This window comes from Labeo rohita, chromosome 16 (genome assembly GCF_022985175.1).
Source record: "Labeo rohita strain BAU-BD-2019 chromosome 16, IGBB_LRoh.1.0, whole genome shotgun sequence".
NCBI lineage: Eukaryota > Metazoa > Chordata > Actinopteri > Cypriniformes > Cyprinidae > Labeo > Labeo rohita.
The window spans coordinates 20,222,309-20,248,747 of record NC_066884.1 but is presented as its reverse complement, the minus strand read 5'-3'; the positions used below and the strand labels follow the sequence as shown (position 1 = coordinate 20,248,747).

The following is a 26,439-nucleotide window of genomic DNA, read 5'->3' as shown; positions in this document are numbered from 1 at the left end:
CGAGCTACAACGTGCAAATATTCAGTGTGGTTAAACACTTTTTCTGATGCATATCGTTCATAACAAAACTCAAGAGTCCTTAACCTCATTTATTTAGTGTTTTGGGCCACAGCTCTTCACCTAAAGCTTGTACTTTTAAAAACTGCATCTCACTATACAAACTACACTACAAAGTCTTACTATATTCAAAAGAATATCTGCCTCAGTCATCGTAAAATTAGGTAACTCGTAGTCACCTACACCTCCTGTTTCACCACTCAACCGGACTACGAAATGACGTCAGCGAGCAGCGCTCGGCGATAACCAATCAGAGTGAAGGAATAGATCCACACCGATTACAAACACGGAAATCAAGAAGGTGAACGTCAGCGTTGCATGAGTGCAGGATTTATAGGTTTTGTAAATATAATTATATTCGCTTGATAGCACAGGTGCCTGCACAGAAGCACAGCTCATTTTTTGCTTTTTTAGTCTATGGATTTTCTGCAACTGCTATCATGTGCGTGCATCATATTCACCGTCGGGATGTTCACGTCGGGATTGTAAGTTACTTACATGTTATGCTCTTCTTTATATTTATAATCAGTCATATCAGTAATAATGTATTCGAGCTAAACTGTTAGTTACACACTTACCAGTTTAAATAATCTTCGCATTTGGAATAAACTTAGCATCTTGCGCCCTCCTTGAGTTTACTGTTTAATATGTAAATTAATTAATTATAAAAGCTTCAAATAAACAGAGTTCTCTATTAAAGTTTTATTTATTAACTGTAGTGGTTACAAAAATATTGTTGCGCTTAGTATTGAATCTGCCTTCACTCAAACTTGATAAACAGCCTCCTTACAGGAGCACAAACAAAAGTTTCTGCCTACATAGTATACTTACTATTACTAAGTAAGTCATCAAGAAGATTGCAGATTATGAAGATTTTGAAGTATTAACAATAACTGTAGCAATTATGGTAATTTGCATGAAACCGTAGTACATTTTTAACAGCTATATTCTGTAGGTGTATATAGGCTGAGCATGTAAACATTTGGAGAACATCTGAAGCAAATGAATTTCACTATCAGTATGAATTTACAGTGCAAAATATGAAGCGTATGATTTGCATACTGTTTACTCTTCTAACTGCATGTTCTCTCTGCGTTTGCAGGACAGACTTGAAGAAAATGAAGGCCACACAGAGTGCAGATAACGTTCAGTTTCTGCCCTTCCTCACCACATGCTTGAAGTATGTATTTGATATTTGACACCTGTAGCTCACATTGGTAATATTGCATATGTGACTGCAACTTCATGTGTGCATTGTGCAGATTTTTCAGATGGTCTTAATCATCATGTTTCTGTGTGTGTTTTAGTAATCTAGGATGGCTGTACTATGGATTATTAAAGGGAGATGGAACGGTCATATCTGTAAACATCATTGGGGCCTTTTTACAGACTTTATACATCATCACCTACTGTCATTATACCAAAGATAAGGTTTGTCATTTAGCACTGTCCACTGATTTATGAAGCTTATTAATTATACAGCAGGGCCCAAAGTCTGAGACCACTATCTTGTGTTTTACATTTTTAAAATTTTATTATTAAACATTAATGCAGTATTTTAATTACAAATTATGTTATCGGCACACACAGTTTGAAAAGTTGAAGTGAAAAATTAATGCACTATTTTTTTTTATTTCATATTATATTGCCAGGATACCAGTTAGAATTAAAAAAAATAAATAAGTTAGTTAAATATATTAAAATCAAGTTACATTATCAGGATGAGCATTTGTGTGAAGTTTAGTTAATATTAATAATAATAATAATAATAAATTACGTTATATGCATAACAATTTGAGTTAAAATTTGTGTTTGAACGTTAGTTCAGTTATTTTAATTAGATTATATTATCAGAATACTAGTTTGAGTGAAAGTGTCATTTAAAAGTTTATTAAAAATGTTAATCACAAGTTATATTTTTAGAATGGCAATTTGAATGAACTGTTTAAATGTTAAAATTTAACTGAAAAAAATAATACAACATTTTACAAGTTATGTTATCAGTTATTGTACGTTAACAAGTTGAGTGAAAAGTTGGGTTGAAAAAATGTTTCATTTTAAAATCACATTTCGTTATGATGTAGATCAGGGGTGATTGTAGGATTTTCGTTTTAGGGGGCCTCAGTCCCCAATGAGTGTATTATAATAAAATAATAATAATAATAATAAATATATAAATAATATAAAAAAGTTTGACTAATAAGGGCAGTATACTAAACTTATTGCAGTATTCCACTGTACTGCATAAATAACATTTGAGGACTGAATAAGCCAAATATAAGCCTTCATGATCTCTCTCTCATTCTCTCTCTCCCACACACACACCTGTTTACTGTACAAATACAACATTTTACTGTTTGCATTTCTAGTACAACCCTCTTTCCTTAGCTCAAGTAGCCTATGCAAACCTCTTTGCCACATGCACTTTAATAAATAATATATTGAAAGTTAAATTTTCAAATGAAAATGGCAACATGATCATTTTATAAAGTATGCGTGCTTCATTTACACAATAGGAAACAGCTGTAGTGTGACGAGGGGTGAGCGCAGCGAAAACTTGTTATAATTTGAAAACTGAACTTATGACAAAGAACCACACAAATCTTTCGATAAACATACACCTCTGTTTCTCGCTCTGCACTGCCGCGGTCTGTGGATTGAAAAAGAAGAATGCGCTGAAAGATGGGGAGGAGCCGATCTATAGCCCCCCTAAAAATGGCCTAGCGACGCCCATGATTTAGATCCAAGTCTGATCCCAAAGTTTTTTAACGTGCTTTCAGACATTTGAACCCCACTGTATATACAGTACAATAAATAAAAATGTTCTGAAATAATAAGTTGTAATAGTCCATATTACTAAAGCATACCCTCCCATTTTCGTAACAGCTTCCTCTTACTTAACTTTGCTGTACTTGTGTGTTTCAGAGGCGAGTGTTCTCACAGACAGTGGCGATGGTGATTGTGTTGTGTGTAGGCTGGGTGTATTTTTCTATGGTGATTCCTCCTGGAGAATCTCAGCTCTCTCAGCTGGGCCTCGCCTGCAGTGTGTTTACCATCAGTATGTACCTCTCTCCGCTTGCTGATCTTGTGAGTACACACCTATACATTCAACCAGCATTAATCCTGTTCAAATACGCAGTCAATAATTACCTGCACATATTTACTGAGAATCACATTGGAGTAAAGCACATGAACATGAGACAAACACACCACAAGCTTGTATCAGTTGTAACATACTGTATTTATTACAATATTGCGTTACTCCCTAAAAAAGTAACTAATTACGTTACTTAATTACTTTTTATGGAAAGTAATGCATTACATTACTTTTGCGTTACTTTTTAAATCTGGGCAGGGATTGCTTGTTTTTGTTTTGAATGTAAAAAGTTCTGTTTTTGGCAAATGTAAAAGCCCACTCCAAAAACCTCAGGCTGAAGGAAAAGTTAATTCACGTCTGTACAGTAGAACACAGAAGAAGAATTAAAAAAAAAGCATTTAAAAAAAGGACAAATGATAGTTTATCTAGAGTAGTTTGGTTGAATTGAATCATCGAAGGTCGGCAGCAAATACACTGGTAAGGATATTTGTATTATTTAACATATTTAATTATAGCAGGTTTGCATTTCACTTTTTTAATTCATTTTGATGAATACTGAATCTGTTTTTTTGTGGGTGAGATGAATTAATGCATGTTCACATTTATTCTAGAGCTAATGTAACATCTTACTCCCAGTTTCTCTCAGCATGGGGACAGGAGAGCTTTCAATCAATCAATGGGGAAAAAGTAACTCAGATATTTTCTTGTAAATTAAAAAGTAATCTGATTTTGTAAAACACTGATTGCGAGGACTGTCAAATGACTTTCACAGAGTAAATTTGTTAAAAACATTTTACTTATCTCATTTGCACTGTTATAAAATTAAAGAGTTATGATTATTTAATTGCATACATTTACACTGCCCTCCAAAAGTTTGGAAACACCCCTGGCAAAGTGTGGTTTTGGACAATATCAGCATAAATCCTTATCATTTTTTGGTGCAAATACATTAAAGTAACTTGACAATATCATTGAAGACCAGCAGTAATAATTTTCATTTTGATTACATAATAATGGCAATATATACATGTCAAAGTCGGACATGCCCCTTTGCCAGCTGTGATGCCTGGTTACTGGTTTAAACTTGGCCTAGGTTTTTAAAAGATTTTTGGGTCAGCACACCTTATTAGCTTCAACAATTGATTGCCAATTAAGTTACAAGAATACAATGAATTTAGGCCCAGATTATGCAGAGCTGGAATAGCTGCTAATGGTGGATATTTTGATGAATCTCAAATGTACGTTTTTTCTATGTATAAACTGTTTAGTTAATAAAATATGTTTTCATAGTTTGTGTTGTCCCTTATCAGTGCAAAATTATCACAGATTAAAAAGGATTTGTGCCAATATTGTCCAAAACCCTGCTTTTCTAGGGTGTTTCCAAACTTTTGGAGGGCAGTGTACATGTTAACTATGTTAAATTAAATTATAGGTCAAGGTTCATTATATAGGACTTTGAAAATAACAGAAGTGCTGCACATCAGCCTGAATAAGCTTGGGGAAAAAAAAAGTTACAGGAAATGCACCTCATAATAGAACATATGTAATGCGGTCTAGGAAAACCCAACACATGGTGAAATTTTACCTTTTTTTAGGTTTTGATACCATATGAAAGCCCTTTCTAAAACGGTTTTTATTTTGTCCATAGCTTGAATGTAACCAAAGTTATGGTTATCCTAAGTTGGCTGAACGCTATGATTTTCAGGAATGGCATTTTGAGAGAAACGATCTTAAAGTGAGGCGGCTTTCACTTAATGGGTTTAACGAGAGCTGTCTGCCAAGTCAGGAGTGCTATACTGCATCATTACGCAAACAGGCTAACGTCTGTTTTCCGTTGTTTATCATAAGCATATGCTTTAAAAAATAAAAAACACAATTTGTTGAGTCAGCTTAAAATAATTAGTTACCCTGCTGCCTTAAAATTTTAAGTTCAGTCAACTAAAATAAGTTTAGTCAACTTGAAATGTTAAGTTGTACTAAGTAACAACTTAGAGATTTGTGTTTGCTAAACTTAACCGATGGGTAAGTAACCCAACTGCCTTAAAATTTTAAGTTGATTCAACTCAAATATCTAAGTTGTCACTTAGTATAATTTAACATTTCAAGTTGAATAAACTTTTTTTGAGTTGACTGAACTTGAAGTTTTAAGGCAGCCAGGTTACAAATTATTTTAAGTTGACTCAACAAATTGTTTTTTACAGTGTAGTCTCTAAACTTTTGATCACCCCTTGTATGTTTAAATAGCACGAATAGTGTACCCTGTAGTAGTTTACAAAGCGAGCACAGCGCAACTGTCATCGAACTTCTCCTCTTTATTAACTTCATCATCCGATCCTTCATCTCTGAAAGTGAAACAGTTGATTATAACATTGTTTAGGCCACTGACATCAAGACTGAGCAGTGCTAAACTAAGTGAGCAACTACAGTACTTCAGTACTTCAGACTGCGTTGTTGCACTCCTCCATCTTACGATATTAAAAAAACAAACAAACTTTGCGTGCTGTAGTTTACACAGGACTGGCGGGGAATGTGCATTGATGCACCTTTATTAAATATGTTACGTGGTTTATTTTGATAGATTAACTCTTTTTGTGGTTTTCAGAGAAAGCACCTTGGCAGCACGTTCTTAACATAAGAGAAAGACAGTAATTTTGTGCTTGCTGCAATAAATCGCTAATTTTCTACACTAAACAAGTGAATTTTTCCAAGATATTTTCAAAGATGATAGACAAGGTGTTATGAAATAATAATTTGATGACAACCTAATTTTGCCAAAAAATTTTCGAATTTCCTGAAAACGTCCCAGCGTGACATCCGATGGGTTTTCCCAGATCGCATCACATATTTAAATATATTTAATTACGTAAATAAATGTGTTATTTATATAGGAACAATGCTTACCAAAGCGCTGCACATCAAACATGCATAATAACATATAATTAAATAGGACAAAAGGAAAAAAATGACAGGAATTACACCACATAATAGAATTAAACATGCGTTCATGTCAACATGTTAATCATGTTAAAAAACGCATCACATTTATTTTACGTTAACTCTGACACCCTTACATATCGCATAAAGCATACATCAACTCTAAAATAAATGTACATGTTCCTTTCTTATCATTTCCTTAGTAAAAATAATGTTGTGAAGTCTTGCATTGACATTCCAGCATTCCATCTTTTGTTTATCACTACATCCATCCTTCTTTTCTGTGCCCTCTCATAGTCTCCATCTTCCTGTTTTGGATCTTTCTCTATTCCATATTTATCAGTCCAGCTCTATCTCTTCTGTGCCCGGTGGTGTATTTCCTGTCATTCTCGTACCTCCTTTTGTTGCTTCCTGTTTTTCCCTCCATCACTGTCTGCAAGTGTCAATATCTCCTTGTTATGGGAGAGACTACGCGTGAGCGTAAATAACATGTTGTGGCTGGAGCTGTGACGCAGCAGTGAGTACATGTGCTGGTGCTTAAAGGGATAGTTCACCCAAAAATGAAGATTCTGTCAGTAATTACTCACTCTCAGGTTGTTCCAAACCTGTAAGATTTTCGTTCATGTTCAGAACACAAATTAAGATATTTTTGATGAAATCTTAGAGCTTTCTGACCCTGAATAGACAGCACACAACTGCCGTGGTTCAACCATAATTTTAAGGAAGCTACAAGAATATTTTTTAAACCGTAGCAAAAACATCATTCTCCTCTCAAAAAAAAAAAAAACGTTGTGTTCTTTATTTCCAACAGCTGGATATCATGCGAAGTAAGTCTGTGGAGCGCTTGTCTTTTTCCCTGACCGTCGCTACATTTTTCACATCCACGTCATGGACGCTGTATGGCCTTCAACTGAATGACTATTATATCATGGTAAGATGATGAAGAGACTGACCTGAGATGTTGGTTTGAAGTGAAGCATAAAGCATTGTGAATTTATTTATTTGTTTGTTTGTTATCTTTCAGGTGCCCAACACACCTGGTATCTTCACTAGCCTCATTCGCTTCGTCCTCTTCTGGTGGTTTGGAGCTGTCATTCCAAACAAGCCCTCCTATAAACTGATCCAGATCTGAGAGAGGGTTTCGATTGAATGTGATTGAGTCTAATTAATTGCCTTCTCTACTTTCCTTTACCCAAGCCAGAAGAGATTCTGGTGTCCTTCGCATCAGACTTTCTGAACTTAAACCTCTAGTGAAACTGCCACTTTAAATTCTGCAAAGACAGACCATTTTTTACTTCATCTTTGTCTTGAGTTAAAGCGATAGTTCACCCAAAAATAAAAATCCTGTCATCATTTACTCATCATGATGTTGTTACAAATTTGTGTGACTTACTTTCGTGGAAAACATATAAGTCAATGGTATGTCAGCGTTAACCAAAACTGCTCAGCTGCCGACATTCTTCAAAATATCTTCTTTTTGGTTCCACAGAAGAAAGTCATACAGGTTTGGAATGACATGGGGGTGAGTAAATGATGACAGAATTGTCATTTTTAGATAAACAATTCATTTAATAGTTATTTCCTCAATTTACTCATGTTGTCCCAAACCTGTATGACATGTTTTCTGCTCACAAACAGACTTTTTATCCATGGAATTACAAAGTATTGAAACAGGAGCTATCATACAATATGTTCCAAGTTTTCCGAAGCCGCAAGTTAAGATTTGTGTGACGAACAAACTATTTTATTAAGTGGAAATCTTAATCTTGACACTTCTTGGCACTTGTTTCATAAACAGATTGTTCCTTTGAGTAATGTTCTAATGAATCTCATAATTCAGCTGAATAACTCATGCTCAAATATGACTGATCCAGTTCAGAAGTTCACTGGAGGGGAAGATTATCAGACTATCATGTAACTTAAAAACAAACGTGTCTTTAAGATTTGTTTTATGATGTGTTTATGTCATGAAAGCTCCTGTACCCTTATTGTAATTGGATGGAAAAGAATCTCCTCAGAATGTCTTTGTTTGTTTTTCCTGGAACAAAAGTCAGTCATACTGGTTTGGAATAACATAAGTATGAGTAAATAATGACAGTATATTATTTCTGGTGAATTTTAAGTTCTCTGAGTGACCGACTGGTTTCACTTTGTCTCTTTGGTTAATCCTTGTATGGATGAGGATGCTCTTCGTTTGTTTGGAGGTTTTTTTTGTTTTTTTTAAATTAATAGTTGCCAAACACAGCACACCCCAAACTGTTTTTTTTATCTCATTCCTTTTTTAGAAAATGATGTGTTACTGTTACGCAAATACATATTTTTTCTGTTTCTCTTGTGGTTAGATAAAGTTCCAAGTGGCCTTTAGGAAAATGACAAATATATAAATAATGAATGTAGTGTTTACAGATTGCTCATTAATCATAGCCTACTATTATAACATCATTCGAAATTGCGTCCATGTTGCAGTTTGGCAGCTATTTAATATAAGCATCCAACTCAAGCGACGAAGGCCAAAAGAAATTTTATATGTTTAAAACCTTCCTTTGTGTGGAAGATAACATAACACAAACATAGAAATGAGATTAACTGAATGATGTTTAATTAAAGTGATAGTTCACCCAAAAAAGAAAAATCTATCATTGATTACTCTCCCTCAGGTCGTTCGTTCATCTTCGGATCACAAATTAAGATATTTTCGATGAAATATGAGAGCTTTCTGACCCCTGCCCCTGTCCATGTTTTTACTTTAACAATGTTCTTACTACGTTTCTGGGTCTGGGAACATTTCAGTTACATTGCTGTCTGTGGGGGGTCAGAAAGCTCTCAGATTTAATCAAAAATATCTTAATTTGCATTCTGAAGATGAACGAATGTCTTACGGGTTTGGAACGACATGAGGGTAATTAATGACAGAAATTTCATTTTTAGGATGAACTATCCCTTTAAGAATATTTGTTTCTGAGATTTCAGAAAATAGGAAATCTTATACGCCTCAATTCACAGTTCTTGTTTTGTAGTAGGAACAAAAAGGTCTTTTATTCCTTAACACTGTCACTGTTAGGTCATCATTCTTTACAATGATCCCATAAAAACAATCATTTAAATAAACAATAACTTCGTACATTCCTCTCCCTCAGAGAACACCAAAGTTGAACAAAATCTCAAGGCTTTATTCACCAAGTTGTGGTGACAGGCAGGATACAAGGGGAGGAATAATCAGCAAATTTACTTTTATTTAGATTTACATATTTATAACCCATAAAAGATGGTACAATGCAAATCTTAAACTGTCATTGGCTGTTAATGTTGTTTCCATATGCTTCATCTGTGACGGATACACTTTTATCATTTGGTACTTTATTCACTACAGCCTCTCCAAGTCTCCAAGACTGGGTTTTGTGGTTATTACAATGATTTAAAACATATCAACTTTGTTGTATTGTTTATGGCTTTAGTGCTGTAAGTTTTTTTTGTATGTGTGTGTGTTTTACATTTTATGTACTATTTTATATCCTATGCAACAGTGTATACTATATCAGAGGGGTTTTACTGTAGAGGGATGTACTTTCTGGAGTTTACTGAGGGAAAAAATGGCTTAAATAAATTTTCTATAACATAACCTTCAGTGTCTGGCTGAGACTGAGAGAAGAAGTTATGAGAGCTTAGCAGGGGAATGTGAGAGGATTTTGTTCTGGTCTCAAAGAGGATCAGTGCTGATTGTGAGCAATGAAAACGAAAATACGCTCAAAAGCTGAGGCGTAACGCGTACTGACAGACATTTTAATTTCTGTGGGAAATAACAACACATTTATCTCTCACTATTAGGTGATTGGTTTTGTAGAGCTCTCAGCAAACTTTGTGAGTGAGTGTGTTGTTTGCTTGTTTGTCGTTTGTCTTGGTTAACAGGAGCGAGTGGGAACCGTGTGTTTGCCGTTTCTCAGTGCCTATGGAGTCTTTACATGCTTTTTCCTGTCTGCTTCTCAGAGAAAGACATGAAAGAGGAAAAGGATTGTGGGTGGTGATTGTTTATCATGAAAGTGTGTTTCTGAAAGAAAAAGAGAAAATTTAATTGGCAATTACCTCTTTTGTGAGAGAAACAATGCTGAACATAACATGAAGACAAAGGCATTTTTAAGTTGTTCAGTCAGCTTTGTTTAAGTGCTTTAATGTAAATGGTAAAGTTTACATTTATAAACAAAATGTTAGAAGATCAGTGGTTCTCAACTGGTGGGTCGTGACCCAAAATAGTTCACAGGTCCGTTCTGTTGTGATAGTAATAGGATCACAGACAGCAGGGGGGGAAATACAACAAACCATTTATTCGTACATAGTTTTTATCATAAATATAAAGTAGAATATAATATTCTGTGGTGAGATTCTATGTGAGATTTATATCTATATACATTTTTTTATTATTAACCGAAATGCTGGGTTCAGCTTGTTGGGTCATTTTTTAATATTTTTTACTCAGGTGCTGGGTAGTTTTTTCTGTAACTCAAATGCTAGGTCATCTTTACTGTCAATACAAATGATGAACAATCTCACATACCTATCCAGTGCTGGGTTAGTGCAACCCAATGTTGAGTAGTCGGTGTCAAACCGGTTAAAATTGGTTACATTTGTCAACGGTCATTTTGTGTTCTGTTTTGAGACAAAGCTTGACTGATGGGAAACTTCCTGAATGGAATTAAGGTACATATTATATATTTATTCCTATCAAATTATTACTGTATAAAAAAGAAAGCATATGTAGTCTCACATATTTTCTTTTTTTGCTTAAATATATGTCCCAGCTAACGTCTGCTTGTAACGTTAGCCTTCTACGAACGCAGCATTCACCTGATCTGCACTCAAAGCGAACGACGCGCCGGCACCACCAGGTTGAAAATGGTCAGTTATTGAATTGGAAAATATCTGGAGTACTATAGACTGCCAAAAAGTGTAACAAATCAAGGAGAAGAGTGCAAAAACCTATCTGAGAAACAAAAGGCGTTTGTAGTTGGCCAAACTGCAGGTTTTCCAGGGCAAGAATCTTGACAACATTCGTGTTTGTTCTTATCATTTCTGGTCAGGTAGGTGAAATATAAGGCTAATATCTTAATTAATACTGCTTGTATGTATCTTTTCCAACAGCAAACTTTAGTTTGTCAAAATATTGCACCCTTTCCTGCTTACTAAAGTCCTTCTGTATATGATTTAGCAGCTTCTACATGTTTTTCTCATAGTCCATGCTGTTGTTTATATCCAAGTATTGCCAATATGGCCGCGCATCCGGGTAACTGACCAAATCATGACGTAAGTGCAAACCCTCTATTGATAGTGTGCCATTGTTTCAGCTGTGGTCGCGCTATGTGTTTGACAGGTTGAAACGTAAATGTCGGACAGACAAGATGGCACAAGGTAACTTTAAACAAGAATATGAGATAAGCCATGAATATAAGTCATTTAATGAGCTGGGACAGCCTACTGATAGCAGTTTTCTTTCCACAGATACCTATTGGCTGCTTTTGCTGTTCCTTTCATGTGTTAAAACCAAAAAGTTTTTAAAGATTTCATGATTGTGAAAGACTGACTTGACATTTAATTAAAGGAGAAGTCCACTTCCAAAACAAAGATTCACATATAATGTACTCACCCCCTTGTCATCCAAGATGTTCATGTCTTTCTTTGTTCAGTTGTAAAGAAATATTTTGAGGAAAACATTTCAGCAATTTTCTCCATATAATGGACTGATATGGTGCCCAGATTTTGAACTTCCAAAATGCAGTTTAAATGCGGCTTCAAGCGATCCAAAATGCGGTTGTAAACGATCCCAGCCGAGAAAGAAGGGTCTTATCTAGCGTAACGATTGGTTATTTTCATAAAAATAATACAATTTATATACTTTTTAATATCAAACGCTCATCTTGTCTGACTCTGCCTGGTTCTTTTTTTTTTTATCCGTTTCATGACAGTTAGGGTATGTTGAAAAATGTTCATGTTCTCCCTCAACTTCAAAATCGCCCTATATCGCTGTTTTACCTTTTTTGTTAAGGGTGTTTGATCTTCTTTGCATGTTCACTTTGCAAAGACTGGGTCGGTACTTCTGCAACGATGTAGGATAATTTTGAAATGATTTTTGAAGTTGAGGGAGAAAAAAAAATGAGCGTTTGAGATTTATTTCGCTAGATAAGACCCTTCTTCCTCGGCTGGGATCGTTTACAACCGCATTTTGGATCGCTTGAAGCCGCATTTAAACTGCATTTTGGAAGTTCAAAATCGGGGCACCATATCAGTCCATTATATGGAGAAAAAATGCTGAAATGTTTTCCTCAAAAAACATAATTTCTTTACGACTGAAGAAAGAAAGACATGAACATCTTGGATGACAAGTGGGTGAGTACATTATATGTGAATCTTTGTTTTGGAAGTGGACTTTTCCTTTAAAACATTTTGTATATGAACTGTATGACTGACCCAGCACTCTGTCAAAAAAAACAACCCAGTAAATAGGTTAATGTATAAAACCCAACAAGCTCTGTCAAAATAACCCAGCATGTGTTGTGTCCAATATTTTCCCAAATCTGGGTTGCCAAATAACCCTAAATGGTTGTTTTTAAGCATTTTTTAGAGTGTACAGAGTTAACCACCGATGGATCCTCTGCAGTGAATGGTTGCCGTCAGAATCCAAAACAGTCCAAACAGTTGATAAAAACATCACTGTAATCCACAAATAATTCACTCAACTCCAGTCCATCAGTCAACTTCTTGTGAAAAGCTGCATTTTTGTAATGCATATGAGTCAAAAAAGTAGCACTTCCTCTAGTGAAAAAGTCCATCATCTGTTGTCCCCTCAAATCCACCAGCATAGTTGTTTTGAACTCTTTTCGCTTGTAAATGCTTATAACTTTCATGAACAAATTAAAATAAATTATTTTGTCATGTAAAGGAAAGAAGGATAAGGGGAAAGTGCATAATTTGCAAGAAGAAAACATTTACAATTATTTGGTCAGAGACGTCAACATTTCCCTTAAAAATGGCGCCCACACTATGACAAGCTCATTTGGCCTAAACTAGGAAACAATTTAGTGTAATTACAGTGTAAACCGTCTTTGTTACTGAACAGACAGATAAATAAACAGAGCCAGGGGCTGGATGGTCAGGATTGATGAATGACCATGTGGAGACAGAGAGACTAGACAACACTCACTCACAATCACACAAGAGTGTGTACGTGTGGTGTCCAGTGTTTCATCCTTTGTCGCGCAAGATGAGAGCCCTTGTGTGAAGACATCCGGGCAAATGTGTGTATTATGAATCACATCTGATTGATCTCAGACACTTCGCTCTGTTCTCATTACTAACAGTGCAGTAGCTGTGGTGTGTGTACGTGTGGGTGTGTATATTAGTGTATGTTCAATCAGCGCAACAATGGGAGTCCACTGCAAAACAGGATACCACTGTTTCCTGCAGCAGAGACAGTCTCTGGGATACACACACACAAATATACACACCACCTTAGAGCTGTCTAGGTTGCTAACTAGTGGACATACTCTCAGTGACATTTTCAGTAATACACTTGATGAATAACTAGCTTTTGTCTAGACTGGAAAAATGGTACTGGGATAGTTCACCCAAAAATGAAAATTACCCCATGATTTATACACCCTCAAGCCATCCTAGGAGTATATGACTTTTTTCTTACAGACAAATAAAGTTGAGGTCAAAAGTTTACATACACCTTGCAGAATCTGCAAAATGTTCATTATTTTACTAAAATAAAGAGGGATCATACAAAATGCATGTTATTGTTTATTTAGTACTGACCTGAATAAGATAATTAACATAAAATATGTTTACATATAGTCCACAAGAGAAAATAATAGTTGAATTTATAAAAATGTCTCCATTCTAAAGTTTACATACACTGATAGTTGTTAAGACAGTAAAACTTCTGGAGCATCAGTGAGTGTTTGAACCTTCTGTAATAGTTGCATATGAATCCCTCAGTTGTCCTCAGTGTAAAAAGATGGATCTAAAAATCATACAGTCATTTTTGGAAAGTGTTCAAATACACAAAAATGCTTAAAAACCAAAGAATTTGTGGGACCTGAAGGATTTTTTACTTCAGAAGGCCTTTATTAAACCCCCCCCCGGAGCTGTGCAGAGTACTTTTTATAATGGATGGATGCACTTTATTTTGCTTCAAAATATCAACACCCATTCACTGCCATTATTAAGCTGAGAAGAGCCAGGACATTTTTTAATATAACTTCAACATCGTTCGTCTGAAAGAAGAAATTCATATACACCTAAGATGGCTTGAGAGTGAGTAAATCATGGGGTAATTTTCATTTTTAGATGAACTATCTCTTTAAGGATCTATTTCTACTGATTTAACCCTTAAAAAAATTTATTGGCATAACCAAATGTGGTCAGGTTAATTCAGTCATATTAAATAATATATCAAATTTATTTTAAACATTAACTGTAGTAAATTAACATTTTATATAACATTTTAAAATAAATTAGAAGAGTGAAAAATGTTTAAAATCTCAAAAAAACATTCTTCACAGTTTTAGGACTGAGTTGAGAAGTTATATAGTGGTGAATGGAAGCCAAAAAGTTTTCTTTTTTTGTATTTCCATTTAGAAAAAAATCATCAAACGATTGATAACGCTGGTCAGAAAAAAGAAAGATAATAAACTGCTTGTTGTATTCCTCATTTGTAAGTCACTTTGGATAAAAGTATATGCTAAATGAATCAATGTAAATGTAAATTTGCTGTCACTCCCTCAGCCAGTGTGATGGAAACACCCACACAACAGCGGTAACTAGTTTTCTGAAATTGAAAGGTAATATAACAAAGTATAGGTAATATAACACAGCTGGTCATTAAATGCAAAAAATGTCTCAGAAAAATATAGTTCCAGCATAATGTATTTGCAGAAACTACTGATTTTGATTGATATTTTTTGCTTTGTAAAATATACGTTTTGAAGTGTGGCTTAAGATCTCGTTGTGTGCGATGATCCAAATAAATGTTATAAATGTGCAGAAGGAGCACTTTAAACTTGTTTGCTGAACTCTGAAAAACAGTAGTGTGTGTTTGCTGCATCAGCATGCTAGCATGTGTGTGTTTGTAAGTGTGTGTGTGCAATGTCAGCTCATATGTTTCAGCTTTCAGCAAGTAAAACACACCTGTGAGAGCTCCAGCTGTTGTTTTGAAGAGCCTGAACAAGGGAAGCAGAGACAGAGGAAGAGGAATGTGCTGTTCTCTCCTTTTTTTTTCTTTAGTCCTTCTCATCTCCTGTATCATGTTTGTTCTGTTAACTTTCATCTCATTCAGGTCTCCTTTTTCTAACAGCCTTAATTATCTCCTTGTGCTTGTTTGCATTTGTCTGTTTCTGTCTTTCCGCCAGAACTGTAGATGTTAACAAAGATGCCAAAAGCACCGCAAGTTGTACTGACATGTTTTTAATAGATAGACTTCATCCTTCAAATCTGGAGAGAAAAGTAATAAACGTGAGACGGAGAGGAGGAGACACAGGCGCAGACAGGCAGCGCCCCTCCGGCACCTGCTGACCTCTGTCATAGATTTCAGGGGGGGTTAAACTTCTGCCAGTAAAACAGGTTAGGTCAAAGGTCACAGCTATAATGGTGGCCTTGTTTTTTTCCTGCCCAACTGTCTCATCATCTTCTGTCTCTGTTTCATGTGCAGTTGCTTTAGGCAGGCAACACTGTGCAGACCCAAAACATTCAAGCTGCTATTTCAAGCTCTACCTAGTTTATCTATTTTTCCGTATTGTGTCATTTGCAATACTCATTTTAATGGCAGCTGCTGAGCTTGTCCTTCATTAGCGACTGTTGTGAGCTGTGATGTCCAAGCAGCAAACCGAGAAAAAAAAAAAAAAAATCATACTTTTTAGAGCTCCCCAAAAATAATTGGGCACCGGTAACATATCTACTATAATATAACAAAATATTTCTGATTTACATGCTGTGTAGGCAGAATTTATTTTGTCTACACAAATACATTTAAATGGCTGTCAACGGATAAAGATGCCTTTTGCAATCAGATGGTGTAGTTACGACATCCACCTCCAGAGGCTGATTAGATCTTTAACCAGCCAAACCTCGTCATCTTGCCTGAACTGGAGACTTTAAAATTGCGTTCAATAGTCTGATGCTAATTTTAAAAGTTTTGCACATTAAGGGTACGGTCACATTTATCTTTGTGTGGTGAAATTCCACTGGTGAAATGATTTAATCATTGCAATCTTGAATGTTCACATGAGGAACATAGATTTCTCATGGAATCCAAGTTATCTGAATTTCAAAAAAAAAAATTGAAAGTGATGCCGTGCTGCATGCAACACTACACTTGGAAGTCAGTGCGTATACGTTAGCTAAAAGTAAATGTACTAACATTTATTTTATGCTAAGTATACTGCGATACATTTACATATTATGTACTTAATAAAAAATACCCTGCAATTGTACTTTTAGTGTACTAACTGGTACAGTGGCATGCGAAAGTTTGGGAACCCCTTGCAGAATCAGTGAAAATGTAAATAATTTTAACAAAATATGAGAGGTCATATAAAATGCATGTTATTTTTTATTTAGTACTGTCCTGAGTAAGATATTGTACATAAAATATGTTTAAATATAGTCCACAAGACAAAAAAATAGCTGTAATTATTAAAATAACCCCCTTAAAAAGTTTGGGAACCCTTGGTTTTTAATACTGTGTGTGTCTATGACTGTTTTTTTTGTTTGTTTGTTTTGTGATGGTTGTTCTTGAGTCTCTTGTTTGTTCTGAACAGTTAAACTGAGCACTGTTCTTCAGAACAATCCTCCAGGTCCTGCAGATTCTTCAGTTTTCCAGCATGTTTTGCATATTTGAACCCTTTCCAGCAGTGACTGTATGATTTTGAGATCCATCTTTCCACACTGAGGACAACTGAGGGACTCAAACACAACTATTAAAAAAGGTTTAAACATTCACTGGTGCTCCAGAAGGAAACACGATGCATTAAGAGCCGGGGGGGGTGAAAACTTTTGAACATGATGGAAATGTCCAAATTTTTCTTATTTTGTTGAAATATCATTTGTTTTCTATTTAGCACTGCCTTTCGGAAGCAACAGAAAATACTTGTGTGTTTTCCGGGAGATATATTAAGTACAATTTACCTAAAAAGTTTTCACCCCTTGGCTTAATGCATCGTGTTTGTTTATGGAGCATCAGTGAATGTTTAAACCTTTTTTAATAGTTATGCGTTTGAGTTCCTCAGTTGTCCTAAGTGTGAAAAGATAGATCTTAAAATCATACAGTCGCTGCTGGAATAGGGATCAAATATGCAAAAGATTATGGAGAACTGAAGAATCTGCAGCACCTGGAGAACTTTTCTGTAGAACAGTGCTCAGTTTTACTGTTCAGAACAAACAAGAGACTTATGAACAACCATCACAAAAAAAAAAAAAATAAAAATAAAAAAAAAAAAAATTATAATAATCTTTTATATAAAATATCTTACTAAACAAAAAATACCATGCATGCAAACAGTACAAAATAAAAAATAACATGCATTTTGTATTATCTCTCTTATTTTGTTAAAATTATTCACATTTTCACAGATTCTGCAAGGGGTTCCCAAACTTTTGCATGCCATTGTGTATTTAAAGTCTGCTAAATTTGATCAATAATGTTGTACTTAATGCACTTAAATTGTGTGGAAGTAGTGCTTAAGTCCAAATAAAGATATGCTTAAGTATTTGATTGTGCTAAAGTGGAACTATTGCAAGTATAATTATAAATATTTTAAAGACTTTTTTAAAGATCATACAATCCTCATCAATAGTGACGTTAAAACATATGTTAGGCTTAATATTAAGAAATGTGCATTATGCACAAGTAGTACTCCAAATAAAGTTTAATTACAACTTTTTTGTAATTTTTATATCAGTGAGTCTCAAGAGATGTCAGTAAATATGCAAATAGGCTTGAACTACACTTACTATAAAATAAATACATTTTAAATCTATTACTTATATAAGAACTTGAGGATGAGTATGATGACAGTTTTTTTTTTTTTTTTTTTTTTGGTTTTGTTTTGTTTTGTGGGTAAACAATCCTTTTAAGAATTAAACTGTGTTTTTGTAAAGACTCATCTGAAAGGTGTATACACAGATTAGACAAGGCTGTACTTATAATATCTTCGGGTCACCACTCTCAGTGTTCATCGTTTTAAAATAAATTAACTTGAACCGCGGTCTTTCACTACACAACGGACAAAATCCTTCCTCTGTAAATACGTTAGTAAGATAGTAGTTTGGTGTTGGAAAGAGCAAAAATTTAGAATGAAACTTATTATCGAGCTTTACCAGTGGGGAATAGGGGATAATCAATCCCTGAGCGACTAAAGAAGCAGATGAAAGAACGACGACAAAAAAAAAGACAATAAACATCATTATAGCACACACAAGGTGGAAAGATTTGATGACAAATCCTCAGTAGTGGTTGCCAAACTGCTCGTTTCATCGTTGGACCGGTAGGTGAATTCTTTATTTTGTAAACTTCTTTATAAAACTCACAAGTATCAGTAAATGTACATATTTAGGGACTTGCTAATCCACGTCAATAAAACGGGCACAAAATGTAAGTATTAAGCAGTAAGGCGTCATAGATCAGTGTTTTTGACCAAACTTTATTTGTTAATTTTTTTTTAAAGTAAAATTATTTAATTCCTGCTTTAAAGTAATTTCTAAAACAATACATTGCTTTATTTAGATTTTTAGTACATTACATTGCAGTGTTTATTACTTAAGATTAAGCTATAGACCTACATACTAAGCAAGCTTGTGTGAAATCTTATTTTTCCTTCATATACTTCCGTACACAAGTACAAGTTACTTCAATCAGTCGATATGGCCTCTTTATGGCTGTGTATTAGGCCTCCGAATGGAATCAGAGACTCTCTGGACGAGTTTGGCACACTCCGCCAGGTTAAGGAGTTTGTCATGATCATCATCTACATCGTCCATCCATTGCTGAATCACCATCGGGTTCAGGGTCTACAGAAAGAGACAGAGAATAAGAATGGTCTACATGTACTATTTTCAAACTTTGTGTGGCTCCTGCATCAGCAGCACCACACACATATAGTACATTCATAGTACAAGAAATTGCTGAATACAGTGGTTATTTTTGTGTTCTTTGCGCACAAAAAGTATTCTTGTAGCATCATAAAATTACAGTTGTACCAGTGATGTCACATGGACTATTTTAATGATGTTCTTACTACCTTTCTGGGCTTTGAATGTGGCTTAAACTTCTATGCAGGGTAAGAAAGCTCTCAGATTTAATCAGAAATATCTTAATTTGTGTTGCAAGGGACTTACGGGTTTGGAACAACATGAGGGTGAGTAATTAATGACAGAATATTCTTTTTTTTTTTTTTGTGAACTATCCCTTTAAAAAAAGTATGTGTGTATACATACCTGGATTGCCCATCCAAACTCGATCTGCATCATTTGAAAGACCTTTGGCATGTCCAGGAGCTGGGTCCCACTATTAGTGTATTGTGTGCAGATCTCTTGTCCTTGACGAGGAGGAGGTGGGTTCTCTATTATAGAAAAAGAAAGCAAATGAAAAGGTTTTAGATCCATATGGAAGTGAGATATCATGATTAAATTACATGGCAAAGCACTGAAATCTGAATTTCTGGAGGAAAAAAAAAAAAAATAAAATATATATATATAGATAGATAGATAGATAGATAGATAGATTAGATAGATAGATATATAGATATAGATATAGATATAGATATAGATATAGATGTAGATATAGATATATAGATGAAGACTAGAATGTAATAGGTCTGTATGATCTCCAATGAAAAGAAAACTGATTGGACACTCACCTTGAGAGTTCACCACAACAGCCAGCAGGCACAGGCTCAACACTGCCACCAGATGGCCAAACTGTGCCATTGTTGCAGATGTTTTCCAAGAACAAGACTGTGAGACTCAGATGAGGTGAGACTGTGAAGGAAAATAAAGAAATTTAGATTAAAGAATGTTGAAAATATTAAACGTCACTATACGTGGATTTTAAATATCCCACAAAATTGAAGTTTTGTGGTTTTTAGTTCGTCTGTATGCTAGTATGGGGAGAAAAAGGAGGGAGAGAGAGAACACTTTTTGCAAACATTATTTTATGTTTAAAAATAAAAGAAAAAATCTTGACCAGGGGTGCATCAGGTAATCTCAGGCAAAACTAAGGGTGCTCCAGAATACGCGTCGGTGTCTTTTTAATATGTAGCCCTGTCTTAAAATATGGATTTTTTATTTTTATTTTTTATTTATCAAAATTGTATGAATTAACTTGAACCATTTATTCACTATGTTTTGTTTAATTCTACTAATTATGACGTTAAAAATAATGTGTTTTTTTTTTTTGTTTTTTTACGTATAAGTATAGTTTCGAAAGAACACTAATAAAACAAAAAAAACTAAGAAAAATAAAGGTTCTTTACTGGCATCAGTGGTTCTTTGAAGAACCTTGAACATCCACAGAACCTTTCAAATGCAGAAAAGGGTCTTTATAGTGGAAAAAGTTTCTTTAGATTTTTAAAATGCTCTTCAAAATGGTTCATTTAAGAACTGTTTGTTGATTGGTTCTTTGGGAAACCAAAAATGGTTCTTCTATGGCATCACTGCAAAAACACCCCTTTGGAGCCCTTTTTAAGAGTGAATATTTATTGTGAAAAGCATTATTCAAAAAATTTAATTCAACTGAAAATGTTTTACATGAGGTTTATACATTTAAGTTTATGAACTACATGAACTAAGAATATATGTTCTCCAGATAATATTGTAGTAATTTTCCCTCTTTATTTTTTTAAACTGTATAAATGAGTCTTAATAGGTATTAAAATACACAACTATATATTTGAGTAAATAACATTTTAAGACATTTCATATGATTTTGAGTTATTTTCTCTTTAAGTCCTGCTATTACACTGTAAAAAATAAAAAACACAATTTGTTGAGTTAGCTTAAAATAATTTGTTACCCTGCTGCCTTTAAATTTTAAGTTCAGTCAACTAAAATAAGTTTAGTCAACTTTAAATGTTAAGTTGTACTAAGCAACAACTTAGATATTTGTGTTTGCTAAACTTAACAGATGGGTAAGTAACCCAGCTGCCTTAAAATTTTAAGTTGATTCAACTCAAATATCTAAGCTGTCACTTAGTATAATTTAACATTCAAGTTGAATAAACTTTTTTTGAGTTGACTGAACTTGAAATTTTAAGGCAGCCAGGTTACAAATTATTTTAAGTTGACTCAACAAATTGTTTTTTACAGTGTAGTTAGTCTTTAGTTACAAGTTTAAGGTTACCACAGCAATCTACAAACATACACAGGACCAAACCTCACATATATCAAGTCAATCTCATAAAGAGACATTACACCTAGTTCTAGAGATTACAGATAAACGCTGCAAGAAAAATCTGTTTCTGGGAACTCTGGTTTTACACACTCATTTCCTCATTGTATCCTCAGTGGCTCATTCCAGTTATCTTTCCATCAATGTAATACAATCATTTTGCAAAGAATGCAAACATGTAAGTCTTTTAAAATGCTCAATGAAGTGTATTGCTTTAGCTGTCGATCCGGTTATTCAAGCTTTTGTTAAACTTAAAACACCCCGGTGACAGAGCTCATGTGGGTTTTCACATGCTGTTATGCTTTCTTGTAAATGTCGGTAGAGTGAAAGATTTAAAAGGATAGTTCACCCTATTGCTTCTAAGCCATATGAATGTCTTTCTTCAGTGAAACAGAAAAAGATTAAGTTTGGCAGTGTGACCGTTTCAGTCACTGTTCACTTACTTATGGAAAAAGATGCAATGAAAGTGAATGGTGACTGAAAGCGTCTTTTTCCTAACGTCTGTTGCATTTTACAGAAAATAGAAAGTCGCACAGGTTTAAAACCACATGAGGCTGAGTAAATTATGACATTTTAATTTTAGGAGTGATTGAATAGTTGAAGTCTTTCAAATATCAATATTAACAAAATTCATTGACTTCAAATCAACATTGTCTAGGATGGCATTGTAACCATTTGAATTATATGTTTAAAACAATGCAGGTTGACAAATTATTAGAAAGTGTCACTTTACTAAACCTTATGATATCTGATATGCTTCTGTATCTGAAAAAACTGACCTAATAGATTCATAAAATTGTGATGTTGTGCAGTGATTTTGTATTAATCTCTTAATTCATGCAAATGTAAAACCATTACAAATCAATACATACAGAACTGATCAAAAAGCATACAAAAATAATATTCAATTAATCAAATAAGCAGTAATAGCAATAATGTTTATAGCCTGCCGTGAACACTGGAGCTGAAGTTAAAGCATGCAATGAAAACAGAAACTAAGAACAGTGAACAGAGAATAAGAGCAAGTAAAACAGTTTGCAGAGAGCAGGTGCTTCTTACCTGTATCAAGTCTGAAGAGAAACTGCGACCTGCTCTGAACACGGAGAGTAGAAAAGATATAAACGTGTGATTTACATATCACCACCCATTTTCACATGTGATACAATGAGTGGGAGGGGATTTTTTAAAAAAAAAGTTTTGTTGATTTTCTTCCTCGTTCCTGATGAACATCATGAAAATAATGCAAGTACTCAAGTACAGTAGATCCAATTTTGACCTTATGCAAAGCAATATTTACAGAATGTGACATTCATACATAAACCAGCGAGCAAAACTCTGTGTTCTCAGACTGACGTGCACAATCTTACAAATTTCAGCTTCCTGAATCATGACTATAACAATGATAAACATACCATTGAAATGGGTGAGTCAGTCTGTATATAGGATGAACAAAAACAGGACTGACAAGCAGAATTTTTTTTACCAGAAACATTATTTTACTTTCACTTTAATCACTTGATAATAATGTGCTGGGACATTCTGATCAAATATCATATCATATGAAAGGAACCTGCTAATATATTATAACCTCAGTGATGTGCTTGTGTCACAATATGTGGTTGTAGCACTAATTTTTTTTTTGTTTTGTGGATCACATTCATGGTGACGAAAAACAGTTTGTTTGTCCATTTTGACCATGGTTTTCAGTCATTTCTCAGTCATTTAGGCTTTACTTGATGTGAGATATATCAAGGCGCTTAAGAAAGACTACACGTAACCAGTTAAGCTGTGTATTTAGTTTATTTAGTAGAGAGAGAGAGAAAAGTTTTTCCATTCACATGCACTCCAATTTTGATCTCTTAACCTCTATATTGTTTACTGGGGTTATACTTTCCCACAAAATGTACAGTTGAAACGTTTACACACACCTTGCAGAATATGCAAAATCTTAATTCTTTGACCAAAATAAGAGGATCTAACAAAATGCATGTTGTTTTTTATTACTGACCTGAATAAGATATTTCACATAAAAGATGTTTACATATAGTCCACAAGAGAAAATAATAGTTGAATTTATAAAAATAACCCTGTTCAAAAGTTTTGATTCTTAATACTGCGTTGTTACCTGAATGTTCCACAGCTGTGTTTTTTGTTTAGTGATAGTTGTCCATGAGTCCCTTGTTTGTCCTGAACAGTTAAACTGTCTGCAGTTTCTCAGAATTTTTTTTTTTAGCATTTTTGTGTATTTGAACCCTTTCCAACAATGACTATATGATTTTGAGATCCATCTTTTCACACAACTGAGGGACTGTAATAGTATGCAACTATTACAGAAGGTTCAAATGCTCACTAATGCTCCAGAAGGAAAAATTATGCACTAAGAGGCAGGGGTTGAAAACTTCCGGAATTTGAAGATCAGGGTAAATTTTACTTATTTTATCTTCTGGGAAACATGCAAGCATCTTCTGTAGCTTCTGAAGGGCAGTACTAAATGAAAAAAAAAGGATCTTTAGGCAAAATCAGAAAAATGTGCACATCTTCATTCTGTTCAAAAGTTTTTTACCCCCAGCTCTTAATGCATCATTTTTCCTTCTGGAGCATCAGTGAGTGTTTGAACCTCCTGTAATAGTTGCATATGAGTCTCTCAGTTGTCCTCAGTGTGAAAAGATGGATCTCAAAATCATACAGTCATTGTTGGAAAGGGTTCAAATTCTCAAAAATGATGAAAAACCAAAGAATTTGTGGGACCTGGACGATTTTTTTGAAAAACAGCGGACAGTTTAACTGTTCAGGACAAACAAGGAACTCATGAACAACTATCACTAAACAAAAAAAAAAAACAGCTGTGGATCATTCAGGTAACAACACAGTATTAAGAATTAAGTGTATGTAAACTTTTGAACTGGGTCATTTTTATAAATTACAACTATTATTTTCTCTTGTGGACTATATGTAAACACCTTTTATGTGAAATCTCTTATTCAGGTCAGTACTAAAAACAAAACAACATACATTTTGTATGATCCCTCTTATTTTGGTAAAATATTTAACATTTTGCACATTCTGCAAGGTGTATGTAAACTTTTAACTTCAACTGTATGTGTGTCTATTTCATCCAATGATTCTGAAGGCACGTCTGATGAATACGATACATTCATGATAATTCAAATATCCATCATAGTTCCAATCTGAGAGATTAAACAATGCCGTCATCTGCGCAACATTCCCAGTCTAGTGATGGAGAGAGAAAGGAGATATTTTAATGTTGACTCTTTGATAATGATTAATTGTATATTTTACAGATAAAGATAAAGACAAACAAACCTGGGTGTTCCACCCAAACTGTTCTGTGATCAAGTCAAAGGCCTCTGACATGTTCAGAGGGCTGGATATGCAAGTTTCATCATCATATAGACTAACGTCAATTGGAAGTTCTGCCAGGCAAAGAGAGCAAAAGATAGTCTTCAAAAGATAAAAAGACAAAGCACTAAAACTGATATCAAATGCTGTTAATTGCTGTTAAATACAAAAGTAAATGAGAGCAGTGATTAAATACTCACTTTGTTCAGAAAGGATCACAGCAACCAGCAAGCACAGGCTCAATAACTGATAATGCATTATCACAGATTTGTTCATCAGCAGACAAATACAAAAGATAATCTGGGCAAATGAACCTGTAATTGACCAGTGAAGATTGTTAGAGAGAAAATTAGATCACAGTTTATGTGTCAAACAACAGAAGTCAGTCCTACCTGAATCAAGTCTGGAGACAAACTGTAATCCACAAAAACCAAGAGGATACCGCTATTTATCCAGTATTTATTACGTAAAAGTAATTAAACTTGGGAAGGGTAAGGAACCAGAAAGACAAAGAATAAGGGAGTATTTTTTCAGTTAACTTCCTTAAAGGTATAATTCACCCAAAAATGAGAATTGTGTCATTAATTACTCACCCTCATGTCGTTCCAAGCCCATAAGACCTTTGTTCATCTTTGGAACACAAATTAAGATATTTTTGATGAAATCTGAGAGCTTTCTGAACCTGTATGGACAGCAACACAACTACCACATTCAAGGCCCAGAAAGGTAATTAGGCAAAAAACTGCAAGTCGTTCTCTCTGTTGAAATCTTCAGACATGTTTACTGACAGTGTTGGGAAAAGTTACTTTTAAAAGTAATACGTTACAATATTGCATTACACCCTAAAAAAAGTAAATAATTACATTAAGTTACTTTTTATGGAAGGTAATGCGTTGTTACTTTTCCGTTACTTTTGAAATCTGGGCTGGGCTTACGTCTTTGTTTTTAATATAAAAAGTTCTATTTTTGGCAAATGTAGAAGCCTCAGGCTGAAGGAAAAGTAAATTCACTTCTGTACAGTAGAACACAGAAGAAGAAAGTTCTACTCTTCAGCAGTAAAAAAGAAAAAAAAAGGAGAAGAAGAACAAATGTTAATTTATCTTTAGTAGTTTTAGCTTATTGTATGTTTGAATTGGATCATCTAAGCTCAACAGCAAAGACACCGGTGAGTAAAATGTGATTAAATACATAAATTGCATTTATATTATTTAAAGGGGTCATGGACTACAAAACTCACTTTCACATGTTGTTTGAACATAAATGCGTGTTGGTAGTGTGTGTACACAAACACCCTACAATGATAAAAATCCACCCAGTAGTATTTTTCTTAATCTTTATAGGAAAAATCCTGCTTTTTTAAATGTGACGTCACACCGACCAAGGCCACTCCCACGATAGTTGACTGACATGACCGTCTTACCTTAGACCCGCCCTAAATGAGCGAGCTGAGAACAGTTCGACCACCATTGTGTCGACCAGTGTTGGGGGTAACGCATTACAAGTAACACGAGTTTTGTAATAATATTACTTTTTTCAAGTAACTAGTAAAGTAATGCAT

General features: G+C 34.4%; 2 protein-coding genes across 2 annotated transcripts; one reads left to right on the top strand and one right to left on the bottom strand.

Moving 5' to 3' along the window:
• The first annotated feature begins 337 nt into the window (after nucleotides 1-337).
• Nucleotides 338-7,948, top strand: slc50a1 (solute carrier family 50 member 1). The gene is made up of 6 exons (XM_051130722.1): nucleotides 338-542; nucleotides 1,160-1,237; nucleotides 1,365-1,488; nucleotides 2,983-3,144; nucleotides 6,900-7,019; nucleotides 7,113-7,948. Exons 1-6 carry the CDS (start codon nucleotides 475-477, stop codon nucleotides 7,218-7,220), a joined length of 660 nt encoding a protein of 219 aa, XP_050986679.1. The 5' UTR covers nucleotides 338-474; the 3' UTR covers nucleotides 7,221-7,948.
• A 10,809-nt stretch (nucleotides 7,949-18,757) lies between these two features.
• Nucleotides 18,758-22,699, bottom strand: si:dkey-247k7.2 (uncharacterized protein LOC797677 homolog). The gene is made up of 4 exons (XM_051130724.1): nucleotides 22,581-22,699; nucleotides 19,993-20,113; nucleotides 19,571-19,695; nucleotides 18,758-19,144 (listed from the first exon to the last, which is right to left on the bottom strand). The coding sequence occupies exons 2-4, from the start codon at nucleotides 20,060-20,062 to the stop codon at nucleotides 19,007-19,009; spliced, it is 333 nt and encodes a 110-aa protein (XP_050986681.1). The 5' UTR covers nucleotides 20,063-20,113; nucleotides 22,581-22,699; the 3' UTR covers nucleotides 18,758-19,006.
• Between the last annotated feature and the right edge of the window lie 3,740 nt (nucleotides 22,700-26,439).